At 47.5% G+C, this 25,814-nt stretch overlaps 1 protein-coding gene across 1 annotated transcript in view; it reads right to left on the bottom strand.

The window, feature by feature from the left end:
• LOC142488119 (uncharacterized) overlaps positions 1 to 25,814 on the bottom strand; it is an 83,686-nt gene that overhangs the window by 9,509 nt on the left and 48,363 nt on the right. Inside the window, exon 2 of the mRNA XM_075588491.1 lies at positions 4,425 to 4,643. Coding sequence (XP_075444606.1) covers positions 4,425 to 4,643 — 219 coding nt within the window. The remainder of the gene's footprint in view (positions 1 to 4,424; positions 4,644 to 25,814) is intronic.

Below are 25,814 nucleotides of genomic sequence, written 5' to 3'. Positions count from 1 at the left end.
TACCACTGAATTATTGATGCACGCTGGGATACTTTACTCTGGTATTATTACATTTGTGAGTATATACACATCAACACTACACCCTCCCCTCTGATCTAGGAGGGGGATACTGCCACTGATAGGATTATCTGCTACACTTATACTATTAGGCATCCCTATCCCCCTCATATACCTCCCCTTATATTTTGAGCAGCTTATCAGGAGGGTTCTACTTAAGAACTAGATTTATTTTTATATATCTACCATTCACCTCCTGTATACACCCATACCTGAGTTTTAGATGTTTTTACTACCTACTGATTTTTGCGTCGTTGTAATGTAATTATATATGTATAGTAAATGTTTATTGTTTTGCCTATTAGGCCGTTTTAGGTAATTGTTCACTCCTAGTACTGGGTGCGGTTACCAGGGTCTCCCCTACAGCCTATTCTGATCTATATCAAAATTTATTAGCCTGTTTGTGCAGTGGTAAAAGGGATCTGTGGGAGACATCTCTTTTGTCTTCCTATTTACTTGCATGTGCGAGATGTGCAAGATGGCCGCCGCAACTTAGAATGCCAATGCGCATGCGAGAAACGTCACCACGCATGCGCGCGCGCACGAACATGGCGGCGCCCTGCAGTGAGAACTGCCGTAGCTTCCGGCAAACCCATCGCCCACTCACCCCTCCTCCGCAATGCTGCCTGCTGTAGCGGAGGTAAACAGGGCTTACGTGGGACCAAGGGGACCCGGATTACACTTGTGAAAGACTTCAGAAAGGCATTTCGCTAGCAGCTATGGATAAGATAGTTGTGGGAATTTCCTTTTTCAGTAAACTTTTCCATTTTCAGGATGTGGTGAAAGGTCTTATTGTGAAGCAGCCTTTTTGTTTAAATGGATTTAGGAGGCATATTTACACTAGGGATATGAAAAGATCTATTACAGTTGACCTTTTAGAAAAATTATTTGTAGTAATTGAGGATATATGTTTTATAAATTATGAGTCATTGTTAAAGTAGCTTATGCTTTGGCATTAAGAGTAAGTGAATTGTTATCGGAAAAAAATTGGGTTTAGGTTTTAAAGAGCTACGGGTTAGGGAAAATGAGATGAAATTATGCTTACTGTATGTAGCACTTTCTAATGCAAAAGGTGGCTTGGTTTGGCCAGTGGGTGCTATTAAAGAATATCTGAATGTCAGACTGCAATCCCAGGGTTGTTTATTTAGGGCATTAGAATGGGGGCCCCTTATCAAAATGTCAGTTCCTAAAAGTTTTTAAGCTATTCATTGAGAATAATTGGGGAATAATGGGAAGTAGTTTAGCGCTCATTCTTTCAAAAGAGCAGAAGTTACTGAGGTGGCGAGGATTGGGTTGGAGATGGGAGTTATCAAAAGAATCGATCAGTGGGGATCCACATTTTTTTAAAGCACTATATCAGACCAGAGTTATATTTTATTTTAAATAGTTTTTAGATTTTTCCAAGTTGTAAGAAGGGAATATGGACACGTTTGTTAACTGGGCCGGTAAGAGGGTTGTGTTTTGGCCCTTTGGTAGAAACTTGGGTATGTTAAGTAGTGAAGCGTCAGTGGCATGGTTTTCAATTTTCAGGATTTTGGGTTTAAAGAGAGTTGATCATTTACCCTCAAAGAATTGAAAAAGGAAGCACATGCTATCGTGAAATATGTATTTACTGGCGTATAAAACCAAATCAGGAAAAGAAGGATCCAACGCTCTACGGATTTTAAATAAAGCTAATTTATTGTGCCACACAATGTTTCGACCAATAGGTCTTTCTTAAGTGACTAGGCACTTGAGAAAGACCTATTGGTCGAAACGTTGTGTGGCACAATAAATTAGCTTTATTCAAAATCCGTAGAGCGTTGGGTCCTTCTTTTCCTGAGTATCACCCTGGAATATACCTGACAGGTACTCCTTGAACCAGCAGCACCGGTAAACTGTATGTATTTATTCATTGTGGAATGCAGCATACCCTTTTATTTCGTATAAAAACAAATGGCAAATAAATGCATCCATACATTTTTACAGATCATATACTGGAAATACAAGCATGACGCTAAAAGATCTGCATCCAAGGGTCCTCAGTGTCTGGTGTCTGCTCTCGATTCACTTCATGCTGTCACTTCCGGATCCAGAACTGATGACGAGTTGCGCACTTTAACGGGGTGACCTCAGACCTTCAAGTTTGCCCAACCACCAATAACAAAGCATTTCACGGCTCCTCTCGCGACTTTATTAGAAGTACAAAGTTACTACAATTGTAAAGCACTGTAACACACTTAAACACCCAATTTCTTAATTGAAAATAATGGGGATAGAGAATGCTAAAACAGCTACTGTACATCAGGGACAGATAAACATACAATCCAACTACGCAGTGAGGTGTACTGGATCTACACTTTGGATACTGTTTTCCCCAAAGTTGCTTTTTGGAGAGTAGATCATTGTCCCTTAAAGGTATTGCCTATACATTTTATTCACAGGGATACATATGTTGCTGCCGTTGCTGCCCATGTAGTCTGGAGACTGTAATAATTCAAGCTTCAAGCTTTTTAACTTGTTTATTAATGACCTTCAAGTTGGTATAAAGACCAAAATCTCCATCTTTGCTGATGACACTAAATTGTGTAAGGTAGTAATATCAGAGCAGGATGTAATTTATCTCCAGAAAAACTTGGATAAACTGGAAACGTGGGCAGGTAAATGGCAGATGATGTTTAATAGAGATAAATGTAAGGTTATGCCTTTGGGAAACAAGAATAAACAGGCAACTTACAAATGGAATGAGGAGAAATTAGGAGAATGCTTGATGGAGAAGGATTTAGGCGTGCTTGTAGACAGCACGTTTAACAATAGTGGCCAAAGTCATGCAGTAGTTGCAATGGAAAACAAGATCTTATCTTACATTAAATGGACAGAAGGGAAGTAAACATAATTATGCCCCTTTATAAAGCATTAGTAAGACCACACCTTGAACATGGAGTACAATTTTTGGCACCACGCCTTAGAAAAGACAGTCTGGAACTAGAGACAGTGCAGAGAAGAGCCACCAAATTAATATAGGGGATGAATAATCTGATTTATGAGGTAAATTAGCTAAATTAGATTGGTTTACATTAGAAAAGAGGCATTAAAGAGGGGATATGATAATATATTTGGGGACAATACAAGTAGATTTCAAAAGAACTATTTATCCCAAGGGCAGTACAAACAACACAGGGTCATCCCATGAGGTTCAAGAAAAGGAGATTTCACCAGCAACAAAGGAAATAGTTATTTATAGTTAGGGCAGATAACATTTAGAATTCATTACCCATGGAGACTGTGATAGCAGATACAATGAAGATGTTCAAAAGAAGGTTGGACATCTTTTTAGAAAGGAAAGTTATACAGGGATATACCAAATAAGTAAACATGGGAAGGATATTGATCCAGTGAGTAATCTGATTGGCAATATTTGGAGTCAGCAAGGAATGTTTTCCCCCTTATGTATACCATTAGTTGATATTTCACTAGGGGCTGGATAGACCACAGGGGCCAATGTGAGATTGGGGGGGGGGGGGGGTCAGACCAGACATGAACAGGCGTTACATATGTAAAGCACCTATAAGGTTATTTATGGTCTGGGTTACTGAAATAATATTGAATTGTTTTTTGGCTATTGTTTTTTGTCTAAGGCTTAATAAGAAGGAAGGAACAAGTGAGAGATTACTAAACCATTTTCATTCACAGACATGAGGGTGTGAAGAAAGATGGACTTATTCCCTGCTGACAACATCTTGTCTTCTTTGTTAAATACTAAACATTGGCTTTAGAGGATCCGAATATCAGGAAGAGAGATGACCGCTGCTTAGCAATGATATCAACAACAGAGGACGCATGCACAAATCCGTGATGACGTCAGACGCGGGAGGAAACATTGCGGGACTTCGAGATGGGACCTGACTCCGCAGGTTCTAGACACTGACAGGGGATTAAAGTCCATTGGGACTTTGGAACTATATATGTGGGACATTCTTAGTCACTTTAAACATGCCACCCTTCTTGAAAAAGGCTGCTAGAGCAGTCAAAACATCGCCTATGGTTGTTGTCTTAATAAATTATTTTTTGAGGAAATCCACAGTGTCCTGACTCGTTCTCTTATCTGTATCTAATTTTTGACCACTAACAGGGTTTCTCTGCTCTCAGGAGCACAGGTAAACGTATCAAATGTATCGATTTTTTGGTGTGCAGCATGCTTGCCTATATTCTCTATGATAGGAAAACATTTGGGCTCAGTAATGTGTTGGAGGCAGATTAAAATGTACTTGCTGGGAGAGTAGGGTGTTGACTCTTTTTACCCATTGATGTCATCAGGTCTTCGATCCAGTGTTGTCCTGTGCAATTAGTTCTGCCTGGGCTCTTTAGTCCTGGAAGCATGGCTGAACCCTACGCTCAGTCTCCACATAATCATGGTCTGTCCGTTCAGCCTTTTCAGTATTCACAGGATTATGTTTTCCTTGTCTGGAAAGCTCAGCTGTTTGCAAGCTATGGTTCTCCTTAGCAGGAGGTACTGTCGACAACATCACAGGACTTGGGGGCTCTAGAGGGAGCTCTGCAGCAACTGGTTCTGCAATCTGATCTCCCTCATTATCCTCCAGTGGACCCTGAAAGACAGAGGCTGCATAAGATTATGGTAAAGAGTACGTTCAGGCCCTGTTCCTGCCTCACTACATAAACCAGAATAATCAGGGTTTGGCTGCCTAACTACAATGTAGGGCCCTGACTCCCACATATTCCCCAATTTGCTTATCTCTCTAATCTTTTTACATTAGAACCCTATCCCTTGTTCTAAAGGGAGAAGGATGAGGATGGGCAGTACAGTGCTCCCTTCTCCCACAGGACAAAGCTGCTTCCCCCCTAGAGTGAGTGGCCTCTGCATGGACCTACTGTTAATGTTGATAGTGATGCTTCACCCATGTACTCTATCTGGGCTAAACGTTTCTTTGGGTTCTGGGTTCTATAGCACTGAATCCAAAGGAAGTCTAGTATTCCAACCAAACATTAAGTAGAACATGTGCATAACATAGTGAGATGAATGTGTTACGCCGGTGCTGCCCGCAGACCAGACCCGTCCCCTGTGCTGAAAGGGAAAGTAGGCATACACGCACCTGCAGCAAAGGGAGCGTGTCCTTAGTGTGGGGTTAAGCGTTGCCAGGCCAGATGTATGTAAGGTAGACAATACTTGCCGGTACCGGGTGTAGAAGTAGAATAGTGATTGCCTTGCCGAGGTCAGGGAGCGGAGCGATGAGGAAGGTCAAAGTCCAAGCCGTGAACGTGGAATGCCAGAGAATACATAGTCCGAGGAGAGCCAAAGTCGGGAGCCAAAGGGGGTAGTCGTACGAGCTGTGTCAGAACCTGTAGAACCAAGAGTACACCAAACAACTTCCATACAGAGACTATGTCGAGCGATGAGTGAGGGCTCAGAGATGCTAGATAAGGCTGGGCTGACCAATCAGGGATGGAGGCAGATCAGGACGACTGCAGGGAGCCTTTCCGGATTGGTGCGGCTGATACAACACAGGTGAGCACTGGTAGTACTCTGAGCACACCCGCGCGGCGTATGGGGGTTGAGCCTTACAGCAGGAGTGGAAGCTGAAGAGCGGATGCTGGGCGTGTGCTCTGTAAGCTGCGTGTGTACAGCACCAGCGTTGAGGGAGGGCACGTGTGCGCGCTGGACGGAGGGACCGCGCCTCCCACTGAGAAGGAGGGGGAGCAGCGGGACCGCCGAGGGGAGCGACCCTGCAGTGACGGAGGAGCTGCCGGCCCGTGGAGGCAGGTAGGTGGAGATTGCGCAGCGCGCCCTAAGTCTCCCTGAGGGTTGTCTGTGTGTTGCGCGGACGGCGCTGAGCAATCAGATTCCTAACAGAATGTTATTATACACCCAAACTAGCTCTTGAACATACTTGGGTCAGTCTCTTTTCTTAGACTCCCAATCCAATGTCCACAGCATGCCCTTTGGAACTCTATTGACTCTTACATAACCTTTTGCCTTGAGGGTTATACAGTTTAGTCCAAGACGTTTGTATCTGATACACTTTGCACAATTCTTCTAACAGGCATGACTTCAAGGCTGCAGCTTGATCAGAATTAAATCTTTGGGGGCAGCCACAGGGCTGAATGAACTTCTCCCATAAGATCTTTACTGTCATTAGTGCTGTTTAGTCTTTGGTCAGCACCACCACAGTGTATTTGGTGAGATGATCCATGATGACTAAGGCATATTTGTAACCAGTTTAAAACCAGAGACAGAACATGAAACACAGACAGAGCTCAGTGCACATCAGGTGAAACTTATACACGGTACAGTGCCTAAATATATATGTATAGATATCTATGAAATAAAATGGTCTTTTAGTTCAATATGAGCTTGTAGGTGTCCTGTATATTTGTAACCAGACCTGGATTCATCTTGTACTAGATTGTCTGTGGTGACAAGTTCTAATGACACCTTGGTTTGGATATTCTAGATTGGTGCAGTTTGCACCTGGCCTTTTCACAACGCACATTTACCTCTTTAACAGATTCTTTCAACCTCCTTGTACAAATTTGAATAGTAGAAGTAGCACCAGATCTGTTCTAAAGTGTTCTCTTCTCCAGAATTCCCTACCTTGTCATAGAGCAGCACCATTTTGGATGCCTTCTTGGTTGGAAACCCAAGATGTCATACTGTGTGTCTCTTAATCCTTTCTCTATGTACATTCATGATAGCGTACATCTTCATGACCCTCCAGCCTCTCCCACTGCCATACCATCAGTCTAACTATATTGTTCAGAGACTTGAATTTATTCCTCATCTTTAATAGAGCAAATATATATTCAACTCAGGGTCTTCCTGTTCAAGGGCACACCATACCTCCTTGATGTGTATGTGTCATGCCTGTATGCTCGCAGACCAAGCTAGACCCCAGTACTGAGGTGGGAACGGTATGATACCACACACCCACAGCAATGGGAGCAAGCCCGGAGTGTGGTATAGTGTTGCTGGGCCTGTTGGAAGAGTTGTTAGTGTATACTTGCAATGCTTGGGGAATGTCCGTGAGAATAGTCGTGTCCGTTTGCCAATGTTCAGGGATCCAGAGGGTAGAGTCGTCAGAGGGCAAGCCAGGTCCTAGGAAGCCAGAGGTCAGCGGAGTCGTATGTGTAGCAGGGTTCAAAGGGATACCAGAGAGCAGAGTAGTCCAGGTTAAGCAGGGGTCAAAGCCAGGGAAATCCAAAGTAACACAGGAGCAGGTAATCACAGGAGCACAGAGGGAGCACAGCATAGGTCAGGTACACACAGGGAAACAGGAACTATGCAGAGCAAGGAAGAGGTGGACAGACAGGGATTATAAAGGAAGGTGCACCAATGACAGAGAGGGGAGGAGTAGAGAGAGAAGTGGGTCTATTTTGATCTGGTTTAAAACTTCGCCCGGCCAATTCAGTTGAACAGCAATTCTACTTGTTGCCAAGTAGAATAAAGAAAAACCAGTCAAACAAATATTCAAAAGAAGACCAACAAGTGCACTGTTGAAGTGCACTTAAAGCAGAAGGGTTAACTCTAAAGAACCCTTGATGGGGGATACCGAGCAGAGCACCCCACCTAACGCCCACTGGGAGGCAAACTCTGAAACCGTCCCAGTAGACTCGGCGTACGAGTACTCTGCCCGAATACGGGAGTGCACCAGCGACCGGAACATGGCCACGATGTTTGTTGGGACCCCCCCCTCCAAAACCTGCTTCCTGGTTTTACAAATGGCTACCTTAGCCAATGCCAGGAGCAGGTTGACCAGGAGATCCCTAGGCTTATCGTTCCGGGACACTGGGCACCCAAAAATAAAAAGATGAGGGGAGAAGTGTAGCCAGGAGAAGTCTCTTCAAGAAGGAAAAGAGGGGCTGCAGTCTGGCGCAACTCAAATAAATGTGATATACGGACTCCCGCTCGCCACAAAAGGGACAGGCGGCGGGGGAGTCCGTGAAGTGTGCCAAGTACTCTCCTGTGCTCAGTGCACCGTGGAGGACCCTCCAACTCAAATCCCCGGCGGGACAGGGAACCAAACCTGAATAGAGTTCCTTCCACCGGGGTCTCTCGCCCTCGTTCGCAGGAAATACCCGCCTCTAGATAGTATCAGGGCGGGTGACAAGGGCGAGGTAGTGCACTATATGGAGCACTAGAGAATACAGGACTTTCCTCGGCATGCCGCGGAAACATGCCGGGGACATATCCCCCAACCTGCTGAGGTTGGGGGAGAGAGGAGCCCGAGGGCGTTGCCGTGGCCTTGGTTCCACACAAAGATCCGGAGAGCTGAAGTTGATAGGTTGACAAGGCTCTCCGGTCTGCAATACCCCCTCAATGAAGGTGCGTGAGTCGGGGTGGATGGCATCTTTAATCTCCCGGATCAAACGATGAGGGACGCGGGCAGTACGCAGACCCATACGGGGCGCGAGCACCTCTGCCCTAACCCAGTCTCGCCGCTCAAAGTCCAGGAGATCCCCAACTCTGGTCACCTGCGCCAGGATTAGCCGGCGGCAAATAGAGGGTGAATCCAACATCCGAGCCCCCACTGCCGGATTATACAGCAGGGGCTCAGCGAGGAAATCAACCCCCACCGCCTGTTCCTTCCTGGTCGCGGAGACCAGTTTCCAGGCCTTAAGTAAGTCCCGGTAGTATGCCGGCAGCTCCGAGAGGTCTCTACCTAAACCCTCGGGCCTGATGATAAACAGTTGCCGGTCATACCTCATATTGCGCAGCTGGCGAAAGAAACTGGTTGCCAGCTGGCACCACTGCGGAGACGGATCTGCGAATAGGTATCTCTGCAGGTATTGGAGGCGGAAAGTGTGTAACTGGGAGCGGACACACACCACTCCCTGTCCACCCTCCTCCAAAGGAAGGCACGCAACTCCCGCAGAGACACAATGCTTCCCCATCAAGAGAAAATCCATCAACCTCCTCTGGATCTTGTTGATAAATTCGGGGGTCGGACCCATGGCTATCAGCCGGTGCCATAGCTGACTGGCCACCAGCTGGTTGATCACCAGGGTTCTTCCCCTGAGGGAAAGCATTCTCGACAGATACATCCAAGACCCCAGACGAGCAATGACTCATTCCTCAAGATCACTGAAGTTTTCTGGGGCCGGGTTCTCCGCAGCAGACAGGTAGACTCCCATATATTTGAGAGTATCGCTCCCCCACGAGACATTACGAAACGTGGGGGGCAAAGAGTCCACCTGTAAGGGACCCACCAAAATGCCGGAGCACTTAGACCAGTTGATCCGAGTGGAAGAGGCCGCGGTGTAGACCTCTTGGCACACTTGCGCCCGCTCTAGATCATCTAGGTCCTGGGCCACGAGGAGCACGTCATCGGCATAAGCCGACAGGACTACCCGCATGTCGGGCTCCCGCAGCACCAGCCCGGTGAGCCTCCTCCTCAGTAGGCAGAGGAAGGGCTCAATGGCCAGCACGTACAGTTGCCCAGACAGGGGGCACCCTTGACGTACTCCCCGACCAAACACAAAAGGTGCCGTCAGGGACCAATTGATCTTCACCAGACACTCTGCAGAGGCGTACAGCATCTGGAGAAAGCCCACAAATTGTGGGCCGAAGCCAAACTCCCGCAGGGTCTGCATGAGGTAACGGTGATCCACCCTGTCAAACGCCTTCTCCTGATCTAGGGACAGGAGGGCGAGTGACAGACCAGTCCTCTGCGCGTGATGTAGCAGGTCCCGGACCAGAAAAATGTTGTCATGAATACTCTGGCCCGGGACAGTATAGGACTGGTCGGGGTGAATCACCTCTGCCTGCACTGACTTGAGCCTCAGCGAGAGCGCTTTGGCTACGATCTTATAGTCCGTGCTTAGCAGTGAGACCGGTCGCCAGTTAGAGATCTGGCGGAGATCCCCCTTCTTCGGCAGCAAAGACAGTATTGCCCGCTGACACGAAAGGGGCATCTCACCGGTCTCCAGGGCTTCGGCCAGGACCTCAGTGAAATCAGGTCCCAGCATCTCCCAGAAAAAACGGAAGAACTCCACAGTCAGCCCGTCTAGCCCCGGCGTTTTTCCGCGGGACATTAGACTAAGGGCTTCAGAGAGCTCGGCCAGAGTCAAAGGTAACTCAAGTCGCTCCCTTCCACCCTTGCCGACCGCGGGAAGCCCGTCCCATAAGACCCTGCATGCGTCTGGCTGGATGGACTTTGGAGAGAAAAGGTCTACGTAGAATCTCCGGGTTCTGTCCCGAATGCTCTCCGGGTCAGTCAGAGGGGTACCGTCTTCTGCTAGCAAGCAGGTGATATGTTTACGGTTTCCCCTCTTTTTCTGCAGCGCATAGAAGAGGCGCGACCCGCGACCCATCTCCCGAAGGAAGTGGATGCGGGATCGCACATACGCCCCCCGAGCTCTCCGATCTTCCAATTCCCGGAGAGCGCACTTCCTCTCCACGTACGCACACTGCAGGTATTGGTCTCCTGTCACAGACAGCCGCTTCTCGAGATCGAGCACCTCTTCCCTAATGGCCTCGATCTCAGCATTGCGCCGCCTGCTGGCACCTTTGGTGTACTCCTGACAAACGAGGCGCAGATGAACCTTGCCCACGTCCCACCACTGCTCTAACGTGGCAAAGTCTGATCTGCAACCTCTCCAGGCCACCCAAAAGTCTCGGACCGACGTTGCAAACCCCTTGTCTTCCAACAACGTATTATTGAAGTGCCAATAGGCGGCCGAGGGCGCTGCTGGTAGTAGCGCCACCGTCATGGACGCACAATTGTGGTTCGAAAACGGCGCCAGCCTAATGGTACTTGACTGGGCTCGAGACACTGTGGCTGGATATATACAACCTGTCGATCCGGGACCAGGACATCCGTTCACCCCTAAACACCCTAACATGGGTGAACTCAATGGATGCCTCGGGATGTTGTTCTCGCCAGACGTCTACCAAGGAGTAGCGGGTGATGACCTCCCGCAAGGCCGACGCAGAACACGGGTGTGGCTCCGGGCCATTCCGGTCTTTCAGAGCCTCGAGGGTGCAGTTGAAATCACCTCCGAGCACCACGTGTTCGTCCGCGTCCACTGTCTCCAGGTATTCAGACATTCTGACGAAGAACTGCCTTCTCAGGGGTCCGGTGGCAGGAGCATACACGTTCAAGAAATTAAACGTGTAGTCCTCGTGCCGGACCGTGAGATGCAACAGGCGACCTGGAACAACAGTTTTGGCAAGCAGTAGCTCTGGTTGAAAGGACTCAGAGAACAGTGTCACCACCCCACTAGATGACGAAGTGAGGTGGCTGAAGAAGACCTTGCCTCGCCACTCCAGATGCCAGCTGGCTTCAGCCTCTGGAGTGGTATGGGTTTCCTGCAGGAAACTCACAGAATACTTTCCCTTCTGTAAAAAGGAGAGTACCTGGAACCTGCGAAACCGGTCCATACAGCCATTCACGTTAACTGTACCGATTCTCAAAGCCATTGGTAATCAGGAGTTTTGCTTTCCACAGGCGCTCTGGGAGCTACACCCCGAGAAGCCTTTATGTGGTCTCGCATCAATTTATGAAATTTCAGGACACGAAGATGGATAGGCCCAGAGATTTTGGCCTTGTGGTTAGCCCTGATGTATACTAAGAGAGAGTGTAGAATGACCGAGGCATCCTTCCACCTTCCAAGGGCCAAGTGCACCTTCGTGGTTCCATGTTTGCAGAGAGTATCCTCCAGGAAACCATCTAGCTCCTGGGCAGGGATAATGGGGGTCCAAGAGGACTCCTCACTGAGCCCCAACTCCCCGAGCTCGTCTTGACTGAAAAACTGAAGACCCCCGCCCTTCTCTGTGGGGGCCTTTCTCAGCCTTAAAGTGGGTCCCCTCCTCGGTGGTTCCACAAGGGGGTCCACTATATCCTCCACATCCAACTTTTCATGTTGTTCCACATGTTTCATGTGTTCCACATGTTCCACATGTTTCATGTGGGATGTTCAGGGGTAGCTGGTGGTGGTATGGCGGAGGTAGCGGTCTCCCTAGTGTCCTCGGGGGCCAACGAGGCACACAGTGCCCTCCTGGTCTCCTCTACCACTATGCGAACAAACGGGATGCCACAGGCCTTCGCATTAATCTCGGGAGGGCACTTTTCAGCAAGTACCTCATAGGGAGGGTCCAGCCCAGTAGTCGCCTCCAACAAAGTGCCCGACCAAAACTCCTCACCAGGAGAGCTCCCATCTGGCATCTCCCAGATGCAAAATGAAGTGCTCGCTAAAACACCCTCACCCACACCCGCCTCCCCCGCTCCATCCTCCAAACTCCCAACCACGGGGGTCAGCCCAAGCCCATCCCCTTCTTCCGGTGACACAAACCGGGGCTCAGCCTCAGGTGTGCCACCCGAAGGCGGTACAGCCGGAGGGGGATCCTGGCCGACCTCCGAGTCCCCGAAGACAACTGTGTCCGGCGCGGCAGATTCACCGAAACACAAGTCCCCGGGGGATGTTCTCCAACTGGGAGGGGTGTTGGAAGGCTCTCCAACGTCCATTTCTAGGAGCAAAGCCTCATTTTGTTGAGCACTTTGATCTTCCACCCCAGGGACGCCGGGTACCTCCTCCTGCATTCCCTCCAGATCTTCGAGGGGGGGGGACTGCATATTTATGGGGTCCGGCTTACACTGGCTAATCTTAACCTGTGGGCCGGACAGGGCCACCCTGTGCAGAATTGATGTTGCATTCCGCTTCGGAGACTTTGAGGGTGAACGTAATACGGTTCACCCTCCTCGCCCTCCTCAATCACCCTCTTATTCTTTAGTTTTTGCTTTCCTTTTCCTGGGGATTGATTCCCCAAAAAAGGGTACCGCCACCTCCTCAGCGGGAGCCTCCCACCGCTTCCCAGCACCCTGTACGGTGCTTACATTGGGGGTAGGGTGCTCCTGGGGGGAGACAGCGACAACAGAGGGTGACTTCTTCAGGGTAACTCTTTTCTTCTCCCTCTTTTTGCTTGGGAGAAGTGCAGACGTCACTGCCCAAGATGGGGCAGCAACATCTCCTGCGATCCCAGGGGGGACCTGGGCCCCTGAGGGCTCCGCCCCGGTGGGCGCAGCAGCACAGGGTGTCTCCTCCCGGGGGGGGGGGGGACAGCGACAACAGAGGGTGGCTTCTCCAGGGCGACCCCCTCCCTCCGCTCCCCGGGGAGAGGTGCAGATGTCACTGCTCGAGATGGGGCAGCTACATCTCCTGCGGTCCCAGGGGAGACCTGGGCCCCCGAGGACCCCTCTGTGGTGGGCGCAGATGTCACTGTTCGAGATGGGACAGCGACATCTCCTGCGGTCCCAGGGGGGGCCTGGGCCCCCGAGAGCCCCGCTGTGGTGGGCGCAGACGTCACTGTTCGAGATGGGACAGCGACATCTTCTGCGGTCCCAGAGGGGACCTGGGCCCTCAAGGGTTTTTCCTTCTCCCTCTGTTCTTTGGGGAGAGGTACAGACGTCACTGTTCGGGATGGGACAGCGACATCTCTTGCGGTCCCTGGAGGGACCCGGGCCCTCGAGGGCCCCGCTGTGGTGGGCACAGCTGCACCGGGTGTCTTGGCAGAGGGAGGGGCGGGTGCAGGAGCTGAAGTGGGATTTCTATTCCCTTTGTGGCAACTCCTATGAGTGTGCCCCAGCATCTTGCACAAATAACACCTAACCCCCTCTGTGCCATAGAACACAGTGTATTGAATGCCCTCGTAGGGCACCCTAAAGGACCCCTACACAGATTCTGTGCTCCCCGGCAGCAGCAGCTGTACCTGCCGCCTAAATGAGAGCACATGCCTCAGCGCTCTATCCCTGCAGCCCAGCGGAATTTTTGTTATGGGAGATTTAATATCTCCCAGGGCTTGCAGGCGTGGGCGCATGAGGCTGTCTGGGATGAAGGGGGGCACATTGGACAGGATCATTTTTGTGCCTAACCCCTCCATGGGCTCTATGGGGATGTAGGTCCCCCCTACACTGATGCCTTTCTGCACCAGGGTGTGGGTGGCAGCCAGCGTATGGAGGACCCACAGCAGAGGGACCCACAATGTCTGCCACAGCCCTCACATAGATCTTCATGTTGAGGCCAGGTGACATTGGGCACCTCACCCCAAGGTTCCTGCTCACACCGGGCGTGGCCCCAGCGTTGTTGTTGCTGGGGTCAACGCCTGCAGTTGCCACCAGTGCCCATGTTGGAACTGGGACTGCAGGGGTTAAACTGACGACAGGAGCCGGGGGAGGTGTGGCCAGGGCACTGGATGTACCAGGCCTAGGGCTGTGGTTATCCTAGGGGCCCCAGTTTTTGGGGTCCGATGTCCAGGTGTGGCCCCCGTTGCTGCACTAGTCCTATTCCCCCCAGGCATGATAAAATAAGCCTCTAAGTAAGGGGAGGAAATAGTGCTTAGGGAGAGAGATGCAGAGAGGAAACTGTCCCTTTAAGAACCAATTAACTATCTCTGCACAGGGAGGGGAAGAAAAACCGCTTTTTAAAACCTGCTGTAATCTTCTCTTTTCTCCCCTTATTATTTAACTCTCTCTCTTACAAGAAACCACACCACAATATTGAAGATCTTAAAGTAAGACACAGAGTTCCCAAAAATGCAAATGACAAAAGGAAATCAGGCTTAAATTAAGGTGAAATTAGAAGGAAAAGAAACAACCAGGGGTGGGTGAGGTGAGAGGGGTTGGACTACAGTTTCCAGCCAGCCACAGTGTAGCTTTGCTGGGTTGAATCACTGCAGCCTCTGGGTGAAGACCAAAAACGGTTTTTAAACCTGAAAAAGCACCCAAAACCCTCTAAAAGCTCACAGTATACTCACAGTATACCCCCCCACAGATCCACAGCAAAATATAACAAATAAAGAAAGAATAAAGCTGATTCCTTACCAAATGCCTGGGAGCTCTTCACACACGCTTCTGAGTGAGAAGCAGGAAATAGGTCAGGGGGAGAAGAGGAGGAGACAGAAGGGGCAGTCAGGGGAATGGCCTGTACAGCTTGGAAAGTGGAGACAGGGGGAACCTGGTAAGAAGTGTCTGACACGCGCCCCCTGTAAGCTGGGGATGCGCGCGTACAGGTTGCAACACAGGCGCGGCCCGCATGGAGCAGGGGAAGACCGCAGGAGGGGGACGGAGCCAAGAGGAGGGGAATGCACGTGAGGCCTGTGCCCGCACGATGGCCAGCAAAGGCAGAGAGGAGCATGGACGCGTGTCCTCCGTGGGCTGAGGGGGTGCACGCACCGGACGCGTCACCAGGCGCGTGGAACGCAGCTCCGTGGGAGCCACGTGAGGAGGAGGCAACAGGACAGATGGCACCACAGGGGAAGGTAAAGGAGCTACCGCGGGGGAGAGGGAGCGGGGAGGATCAAAGCAGGGGCTAAGGAAGCGCGTGGGTATGCGGGACCTGCGGGGAATGCGCTGCGGCAAGGGGAGAGAGGTAGAAGGTGAAGGAGAGGAGTGGGAAGGAGTAGAAAGGGTGACAGGAGATGGGAGAGAGGGACAAGGAGAGGAAGGAATCTCCTGAGTCGTCACAGTATGGTGGGTAAACCTGTTTCTGTCTGTAGTTTATCTCTAGCCGCCCCCTCCCTCCCTCACACAGTAATCCTGGGCTTATTGTGGCGGAATTGTGTATTTCTGCCAGTGTTTTTTTTGTTTTTTTTATTTATGTTAGTGGTCGCACTGTTGGGGAATTGTATTCTCTGTGACATTTTCAACAGATTCAAGATAGGTCGAGTTTGTTGTGAGTTGAAAAAAACAAATATTAAGTGAGGTGGCTGGTGGTTCAATTCAATTAATTTTGATCAGGTTAGCATGAGTTTTAGGAGAATGTCTATAACGTATCAATCCCTTGGTTTGGCTAATGGCGTGGGTTGTATTGGGGGGATGGAGGAGAGGGGGGGGAGGGATTAAGTGGAGGCCTGGCTGGCTATAGTTCGAACATCATTTACTGCTTAAAGGGGGATTCCATTGTTTTTTTAATTGTTTTGGGGTGTGCCTAGAAGGGGCTAATACATTTGTTTATTGCTAACATGCATTTTTGATCAAGGTAGCTGCAGAAGAAACAAGGCTGGAGCTGGGCGAGGAAGTGATTAAGGGGGGTAGATGGATGTTGGGGAGTTTTAAGGGGCTATATGTAACCTTGTTGGACAATTTGTTGAGGTTACATAAGTTTGAAGTAGATTGGACAGGAAAATGTATCCGACACAACCTTAAATATATTTAATACAGAATAGCCTGAAAGAGGGCATTCAGCATGGTGTGGTTTGTGGCATAATTTAGGTGTGTAAAATTGCCTCACCTTTGACGGTGGTGGTAGTGGTCAAATTGCACTTGGAGAGACGGGTCTTCATAGGAGTTGGATACTGTAGTGGGCAATGTGTCCCCAGGCTATAGCTGGGGCAGTCGGTCTGGTGATGTCCTCCCAGTATGGCTGTGAGGTCAAGCAGTATGTCCTGTTTGGATGGTATGGCACTTGAGCTCTGATAGTTTGTGGTGAAAAACACATGGGTGACAAAGTCAGTATTAAGGTTATCAATAAATGCTGTGGTCATTAAACCTCGACTAACACTTCAGTGTGGCTTGCTGGTTTGGTCTTGGTGTTTGAGGGAGGGGCCAGTTGAGATTTACCATCATCAAGTAAACACCAGGGTGGGTTTATGTAAGAGATACAGTTGATGGTTTCCTGACATATGAATGGATTGTTAATAATGGTCAGACACTTTGTTTCCATTTTTTTAATGTGAAATTAGATTTCCTCCTCTAATTCCAACAATAAAATATAAAATATACTCATTTATTTTTACTTCATGACTATTTAATATGATGATGATGATTAGTATACCTTTTTGTGTTTTCACATTACAGTTAATGTGGGTATGGAAGGATGTGACTGTATATTTGGATGAAGACCCCATAAGAAGATTGATTATATAGGTTATTTGTTTTGTATCCTATGTGGCAAGACGGCCTCGCGGCGGGGTCAGTAAGACACTTGACACGATGGGAAACTTTAAACACTAGTGGTTTATTAGCCACAACCAAAATAAGTACGGGTGCACTGTCCCTTTAAGAAACTACTTTCTTGCAAATTAAAGCCTAGTCCTGTTAGGGACACTAACTCACTTCTTGAGCCCTTACTAACAGGACAGCCAGCTAATCTGGTCATGCCCAAAACATGCTACACAAACGATAACCACTAAGCATAATAAGAATAAAGTCTTATCTGTTTCAGCTCCAAACAGCAAACAGGAACTCGGTTACGGGGAGCAGGCTGTGTCCAGCCTCGCAGCAATGTTTATCTTTATCCTGGGTTGGGGTCCCAGCTGGTTCCAGCAGCAAAGCTCCTCGCAGGACTGGGGACCAGAGCAGTAGCAGCTGCTACGGCTTCCAAGCCGGGAGAGTTCTCTCCACCTTCCTGTGGAAAAACAAGCTCTCTGTGTGTGTGTCACTTCCTGCTTTTAAACCTGCAGTCTCTCAGGCCTCCTGCTTAATTAGGCTGCAGGTGTGCTTCCTTCTGTCTGAGGAGATTAACACTCTGTGAACTGGCTGCAGCGTCTCTCCATTCACTATTCCAGCCTACTGAGTCAGTGACTCTGTCACATATCCCTCTCCCCAGCGAAACATTGTCCTGTGGAGCGGCCCGTGCACCATTCCCATGCACCAGCATTTTTGGCGAAAATGTCTGACGTCGGCCCTTCCCTCCCCCCCTTTTTTTTTCTTGCCTTCCAATTTAGGCATTTTCTTTTTTGGGTAATTACCAGGCCATCTGGGCCTGAACACTCATCCTTCTCTACCGCTTTCTCTTGTGCTTTCCTGAGTCTAGGGTTGAAGCTCCGCCTTTGTTGTGTCCCCTTTTGCAAATGTCCCCAAGCCTCCTGCTGTCTATCAGCTATCTCTGCCTTCTTCCTCTTGGGCTCAGAGTCTCCCTTACCCTGTAGAAGAGCCAAGACCTCAGTTAGCTCATAGTATTCACTCACCAGTGCTTGTCCTGCTTCTCACTCTGTTTTTTGACCTTCCTCAAAGGTTTTTGTACTTCTTCGTCTGAATCAGAAGTCTTCCTGGCCCTTTTCTTAGAAGAACCCACACAGATTAAAGCTTCCCATGATACAGAGCTGTCAACCTTTTTCTTATCTTCCGGGCTCTTTTCCAGCTTTTGTTCCTCACCATTTTCTTTAGCTTCCTCTTGATTTTCAACAGAACCAGCACTACCAGTAGAGGACATGGTAGCACTCTTTGCTTTTTCAACCTCATCTTCTTTGTCACTTTCAGAAGGCAGCTTTGCACGCTTTTTAGGGGTGACCATTTTTTTAAAAGAGGCCCATGGTGTAATGCCTTCCTTCTTTCTTTCTCCATCAGAAGTGGCCCCTTCACCTTCTGTTTCAACAGTCTGTGCTGTGTCTCCCATTACATTTTCTGTAGGAGAGGTCTCTATAGACTCATCAGGAGAAGAGGGCGAACTGTCTCCTCCATCTACCTCTGCAGGATCACGAGACTCCAATGAGACAGGTACTTGTTCTGTCACATACTCTGCCTTTGTCTCTTCTTCCTTCTTTCCTTTATGCTTCTTGCCTGAAAGCTTCTTTAAACCAGATCCAGTGAAAAGCTTCCTTAGAGGGCTACCTTGAAGCTTAGCCTTCTCTTGTGAAGACAGTAACTCCGCTTCAGTGGTGATGGCTTCTGGACCTTTCTCATCAGCGTATTTTTAGTGTTGGTTTTCACCTCATTTATCTTTATAACTTCAATTTGGGTGGGGGTCTTATTAACCCTAAGTGCACCCCATGATGCCGCTCTATTACCGTCGGCAGACTCGTAGGCTTGGGCCTTTCTTTCTTGTCCCTTTAATTTACTCCGTTGGGAGTGTTGCTGGATAACCTGTGATGTCTTTCTCATCTTATTTTCCAACTGAGCGGTGTCCAACATAACCACATGCTCAGTCTTTAGGGCCTCGAGTATCTCGTCCAGGTCACGCTTTTGTTTCTCCGCCAACTTGCGGCCAGCACGTTCAGACTCCAGGTCCTTCCTCAGGTCATGAAGCTGTCCTTCTGCATATCTTTTTTCACTCAGTGCCGCTGCCAGTTCATCCTCTTTGGCGTTGAGTCGCGACTCCACATCTCTTAGCAGGTTCAGCGCAAGGCTTAAATCTGTTTCTTTTCCTCTATTTCTGACCTGCAATTGCCTGTGCTCCTCCCAGACCTTGTCCAGCTCCAGCTGCAGTCGGTCCCTCTCATTAGCCGTGTTGTCCAGCAGCCTGTGGGTATCAGCCATCTCGGTTTCATAGCGCAATGTCAGGCAAGCCACCTGACGGACGGTCACCTCCTCCCTCTCGGCGAGTTGTATTTTGCGCTCAGCAATCTGCGTCTGCAAGACTTCAGTTTGATCCTGCAAGTCCCCTCTCAGGGCCTTCACCTCTTCCCGGTGCTTGCTCTGGGCCTGCGTCAGCGCCGCCTTCATCTTTTGGAGGTCTGTAGTTTTTGTCGCCAGTATCGCCGCTGCTTCTGTTTTCCAGGCTTCTTTCTCCTTGGCATACTGACTCATGGAGATGGAGTTGCCTCTCTGCTTCTCCAGCTCTTGCTCCAGTCTCTGGACCTTTTCGCGCTCCCTCTCACACAGAATCACCTGGCTTTCAAGCTCCGCCCCCAGCGATGCTCTTGTGGCGTACAGCGTGGCCCTCAGCTCCTCATGCTGTTCTGTGGGGACATACTGGGTACTCAGCCGTTCCTGTAGCACTTGCTGCTTCTCCTTGGCCGCTTGCAGACTTGCATGTAGCTTTTGCAGCTGGCTCTGCCATAGGTGCGCTACTTGTGTGTGCTGCTCCAGGGAGACACATTGCATCCTCTCTGCATTCTGCAGTGCTTCCTGCACCTCTAATTTTTCTTGCGCCAATTGCGCCTTCACTTTCTGCGCTTGGTGAAGCTTCTCAGTCCCATCACTGACCTGACCAGTCAGGTTTAAAACCTCTTCTTTCAGGTTTATATTCTCCATTTTCACAGTCTCTATATCCCTTAGGACCGTTTCCTTGGCTTTCTTCAAAGTACCCAGCTCTGTTTTGAGCGCGCTAGCTTCTTGGTGAGAAACTTCTAAGTCTTTGATGAAGTTTTGCACATCTCTCTGGGACATCTGATAGCACAGTCTCCAGTCAGGACTTGTTCTCTCTGATTCCATGTTAGCAATTGCGGTGTTGGCCTTATTCAAGCTTGTCGTCAGCTCCTCCAACTCACTCCGCAAGAGCTGCTCTGTTTTCTTTAAAGCCGCATACTCTTGTATAGCTGGGAGTATACGCCTCTGTACCTCGGCGTTCGCTTCTCGCTCCCTATTCAATTGTTCCTGCAAGACATCATAATCACGCTGGGCAGTTTGGAGTGCAGAAATTAAGGCCTCTTTTCCCTGGATCAAGGATTCAGCTTCCCTTTGCTCCTCCTTTTCCTTTGCCACCATTCCTGTGACAATTCTGCCCATCACTCCGGTCTGCAGCACATCTCGGTGGCTTGCTGACTCCTGTTGTCCTGATATCGCAGGCTCAAGTGGTTCGGTCACTTCCTCTGTGACTTGAAAAATATTTTTCTTTTTCTTCTTTCTCTTTGTTTTATTAGTTCCAGAGACATCAGTGGTTCTGGGCACACACACACTGGACACTTTTGCAGCTTTCATCTGCGGGTACGTCTCTCTTCTCGGGGCCACATATGCGTCGTCATCATAATCATCATATGGCCTGAAGGACACTGTTTTGTATGGTTATGTACATTGCAAAACTGACACTTGACGGCGGCCATTTTAAAACCCCGGATTTCTTTAGTTTTTTTTTGTTTTTTTCTTCACACCCGACGAGGCAGACTTTGCACAACACACGTAACTTGTATGGGCTTTACAATCTTTGAACCTTCTGGGTTCTTCTTAGGGCAACATCTATGCCAAAATCCATTTTCAATTTCCTTTTATACCAGACAGGGCAAATTTACACTAAGTGCTTGCTAGCTGTAACTTCCACGCTTCAGCAAAAATCCTTTTTTGTTCCGCTTGAGTTCAGTGTCTCAACACATCTTCATCTACTGACCCCCAGAGGCGTAGCATCCCACTTCTGACACCACCTGTGGCAAGACGGCCTCGCGGCGGGGTCAGTAAGACGCTTGACACGATGGGAAACTTTAAACACTAGGGGTTTATTAGCCACAACCAAAATAAGTACGGGTGCACTGTCCCTTTAAGAAACTACTTTCTTGCAAATTAAAGCCTAGTCCTGTTAGGGACACTAACTCACTTCTTGAGCCCTTACTAACAGGACAGCCAGCTAATCTGGTCATGCCCAAAACATGCTACACAAACGATAACCAATAAGCATAATAAGAATAAAGTCTTATCTGTTTCAGCTCCAAACAGCAAACAGGAACACGGTTACGGGGAGCAGGCTGTGTCCAGCCTCACAGCAATGTTTATCTTTATCCTGGGTTGGGGTCCCAGCTGGTCCCAGCAGCAAAGCTCCTCGCAGTGGGGACCAGAGCAGCAGCAGCAGCTGCTACGGCTTCCAAGCCGGGAGAGTTCTCTCCATCTTCCTGTGGAAAAACAAGCTCTCTGTGTGTGTGTCACTTCCTGCTTTTAAACCTGCAGTCTCTCAGGCCTCCTGCTTAATTAGGCTGCAGGTGTGCTTCCTTCTGTCTGAGGAGATTAACACTCTGTGAACTGGCTGCAGCGTCTCTCCATTCACTATTCCAGCCTACTGAGTCAGTGACTCTGTCACACCTTATATATTGTAACTTTATACATAAAATTTTGCACCATAAATATTGGAGTGCTTTTCACTGCAGTTTCTGAAACATACCAGCAAAACCACAAAGTTCATTGAATGCAGGGAAAATGCTATTGGCATGTATTTAAACATACTTAAACATGTTCCAAGAAATCACTTAAGTTGACAAGCTTGGTGACCTGTATTGTGAAGGGAGCTACGAAAACAGGATGGGAATGAGGATATTTCAAGAAAATAAATGTGCTTTCTTTTCAGTTGTATCAATGTGTTTGCAAATGTTTTTTCACAATAAAAATGTATTTCTCTTACGACTGTACATGATCCTTTTTGTCTGAAATGTACAGTGTGCATGTAAATGACCCCATCCAAAGTTTTAATAAATATTATTTAGCAAAAATAGAAAGAAAAAAACCCATTAAATAAATCGCCATTCACCTTAATGTTCCGATCTCAACAGGAACCATAACAAGGGACTGGAAACAAAGTGAAAATAAACACAAATATTACTTCACAGACACCCACATTGTCTGTTTGAATCAATACCTTTCATAGTTTCACTACATTGCTTTTGGTAGGTTCTAGTTTTTACTTGCGTTTCTGTTGCAGGTAGAAGTAATGGTGATGCAAAATAATCTTTACAAATATATACAATAAAGCAACAGCGAAAAAGTCATTTAATATGCAACTGTTGGCTATATTATCACCAAGATAAACACAACAATAAATGCTAGGGTACATTACCAACCAAATAAAAACAGGTCTTATTGTATGGTGTGTAGGGGGCGTGTAGCGTGTATCTATGTTTGGTGTGTGGGCTGCCTGGTTCATTCGCCACTTGGTTGGGCTAAAATTTGCCAGCAGGTCCCTGGGTATAGGGTGTGTGTATACATGATGCATGTGTATCGAGTGCGTTTGTGTGTGTGTGTACATGATGTGTTTGTGTGTATGGTGCGTGTATGCAGTATATGGGGTGTGTGTGTGTGTCTGTATGAGGGGGGTGTTCTCTCTCTATCATTAAAAATGCAAACTCACAATATTCTTCATTGTAAAAGTACATGTAAATGTTAGAAAACTTTTACATGTGTTTCTTGGTTAGAAACCTTTACATGCGCTTTTACAATGAAGAGAACATTGTGAGTTAGCAAAACTATATTTCACCCTACCCCCTATCAACACCGGCCGGTGTATAAGTGGTTACTTGACCGCTGGCTCAATAACATACCATTAGGTCAGTTTCATCGTATGAAACGTAACTGTTCCAACGAGAGTGACATTTTTTCCCAATCTGAGATTTTGGAAAAAAAAGTTTATTGACAAAGGTTATATACCAAAATTGATCAAGGAATCATTTGACTAAGTGAAGTCAATGGACAGATCCTCCTTTGTAGCCATCCAGGATAAAAAGAAATGATGTGCCTGAATATAATATTGAGGAAGGTATCTCAAATATTAAGGCTCAGAGACTTATTACAAACTTCAACCAATCCTCAAGATCAATTGGTAACATTTTAAATAAACATTGGGGGATTCTGAAATGTGACCCTCAGTTTTTATTATTTTATTTGTTTATAAAATGTTTTACCAGGAAGTGTTACCTCTTGTTTTCAATTGTGTCCTGGGCATAGAGTTATGATGACACATAATACATGGTAACAAATACATAGTTACATACTGTAAGTGAACAGGGTATACATTTTATATAAGGCATTGTATGCACAGTTAGAGATAATATATATTATAGGCGTATGTAACAGTTACAGACCAGATTAAAATGTGAGACAGCTTTAGTTGTGAGAGAACATAGACTGGTGGTGGCTGTGAGAGTCTCCGGTAGATTGTTCCAGTTTTGGGGTGCATGGTAAGAGAAGGAGGAGCGGCCGGATACTTTGCTGAACCTTGGGACCATGAACAGTCTTTTGGATTCAGATCTCAGATGATAAGTGGTCCATGTGGTAGGGGTAAAGAGCTTGTTCAGATAGATGGGTAGCTTGCCCAGAAAGTATTTGAAGGCAAGACAGGAGAAATGAACTTTGTGCCTTGACTCAAGTGATGACCAATCTAGTTATTTGAGCATTTCACAGTGATGTGTGTTGTAGTTGCATTGGAGAACAAAACGGTGCATTGAATTGTAGAGGGTATCAAGTTTGCCAAGGTGGGTTTGGGGTGCCGAGCCGTATACTATGTCCCCATAGTCGATAATTGGCATTAGCATCTGCTGTACGATAAGCTTTCTGACCAGCAGACTTAGGGGCCTATGCAGAGAGCAGCGCTATTTCGAAATTCGCCTTTTTTGGAGAAAATCGCGCAGAAAGCAGCAGAAAATGGCGAGTTCCGAAAAACGCACCAATTTTTCTTTTCTATTTGTAAAACTCCCCTCGCGGCTGGCGAGAACCTCAATCTCACCAGTTTTAAAAATATCCTAATGCAGAGAGGCGCGAACGGCATCTAGCGGCTGTTCGCGCCAATAAAATGGCGCGATTGTCTCCTTTTTGCCTCGCCAGAAAAAATTGGCAAGAAGCTGCCGCTCGCGGCCATTGCAATGGGAAAAAAAAGGCGCGAATTTGTTTTTACACGTTTCTGAAGCGCGCATCTCGCCAATTTAAACTCGCCACACGCATCCATGTTAAACATAGCAGAATTCGCACTTTTCTGCATATGGAGAATAAAACTCTCCAAAAAAGCTACTTTTTATTAAATTCGCCAATTTTAAAATTCGCTGCTCTCTGCATAGGCCCCTTAGGGAGGATTTGTTCCTGTAAATTACACCTAGTTTGGCATATGATTTGGATGTCTCGGTATCAATGTGCATCCCAAATGTTAAATGGGAGTCAAACCATATGCCCAAGTATTTAAAATTAGTAACAGGAGTTAGGGTGGTATTAGCGTTGGTTCTGATCTGGAGTTCAGTCATTGGAAGCTTTAAAAATGTAGCCTTGGTCCCAAATCCCACTGGAATGTTCATGAGCCATGGGGACACAAAGAAAAGACCTTTTTGTTCCCTCCAGCGTACATCTGTGTTGCCCCAAAGGTGCACAGCCTTTGGCGCAGCCGAAGAGCAGCCAAAGGGCGTGAGCCATTTGCTGCCATTCGTTGATGTTAAAGCTGCTCTTTTTCTATCTGAAACTCACAAGCCCTCTATCCCCTGTATCCAATTTTCCTACTCTATCTGTCCATAAAATGTCTGTTAAGTGACTGTTTGACCTCTGTTCTTTTATTGTAACCATGTATTTTTTATAACTCTATGTCCAGAACATACTTGAAAATGAGAGGTATCTCTCAATGTATTACTTCCTGGTAAAACATTTTTATAAATAAATAAAATAAAAATAAATACCATTGTTACATTCTTGTAAGTGTTTAAGGCTAGGGCTGTGTGCTTATAAGATTGTGTCATCTGCATACATGTGTATTGAAGCTTCCTTACAAGCTGTAGGAAGATCATTGATGATCACTGAGAAGAGTAGGGGCTCCAGAACAGAGCCTTGCGGGACACTACAGGTGATATCCAAGGGGCTGGAGTTAAAGCATGAGATAGACACATGTTGGGATCTACCTGATAGGTAGGAATGAAACCCGTTTAAAGCATGCTTCCCTGATCCAGAGCACTGGAGTTTGTTAAGCAAGATAACATGATCAAAAGTATCAAAAGCATTGGCAAAATCTAGGAATATTACACCAGTGAGTTGCCCCAGTTCCATTCCACACTGGATTTCATTGCAAACTTTTAGCAAGGTGGTTACCATGGAGTGTTTGGGCCGAAAGCCAGATTGGAATTGGCTAGGGAAATTTGTCTTGGTATAGTAATCTCTTAATTGGGAGTGAACACATTTTTCCATGATTTTTGATAGTATAGGGGGAAGAGAGATTGGCCTGTAGTGCGAGACAGTGTTTTTGTCCCCCCTTTTGAAGATTGCGACAACTCTGGCAGTTTTCCAGGTCTTAGAGATATGGCCTGCATACAGAATAGAGTTGACTATGGAAGCAATTGGTTTGGCAATGGCTGGGGCACCAAATCTTAGGAACTTGGATTGCAGTAAATCAGGTCCACATTGGCAGCTTAGTTTTAATTTGAGCAACGCTTGTGTAATCTCCTCTTC

The sequence above is a fragment of the Ascaphus truei genome, chromosome 2, assembly GCF_040206685.1.
Source record: "Ascaphus truei isolate aAscTru1 chromosome 2, aAscTru1.hap1, whole genome shotgun sequence".
Lineage (NCBI taxonomy): Eukaryota > Metazoa > Chordata > Amphibia > Anura > Ascaphidae > Ascaphus > Ascaphus truei.
This window is presented reverse-complemented; position numbering and strand designations above follow the sequence as displayed.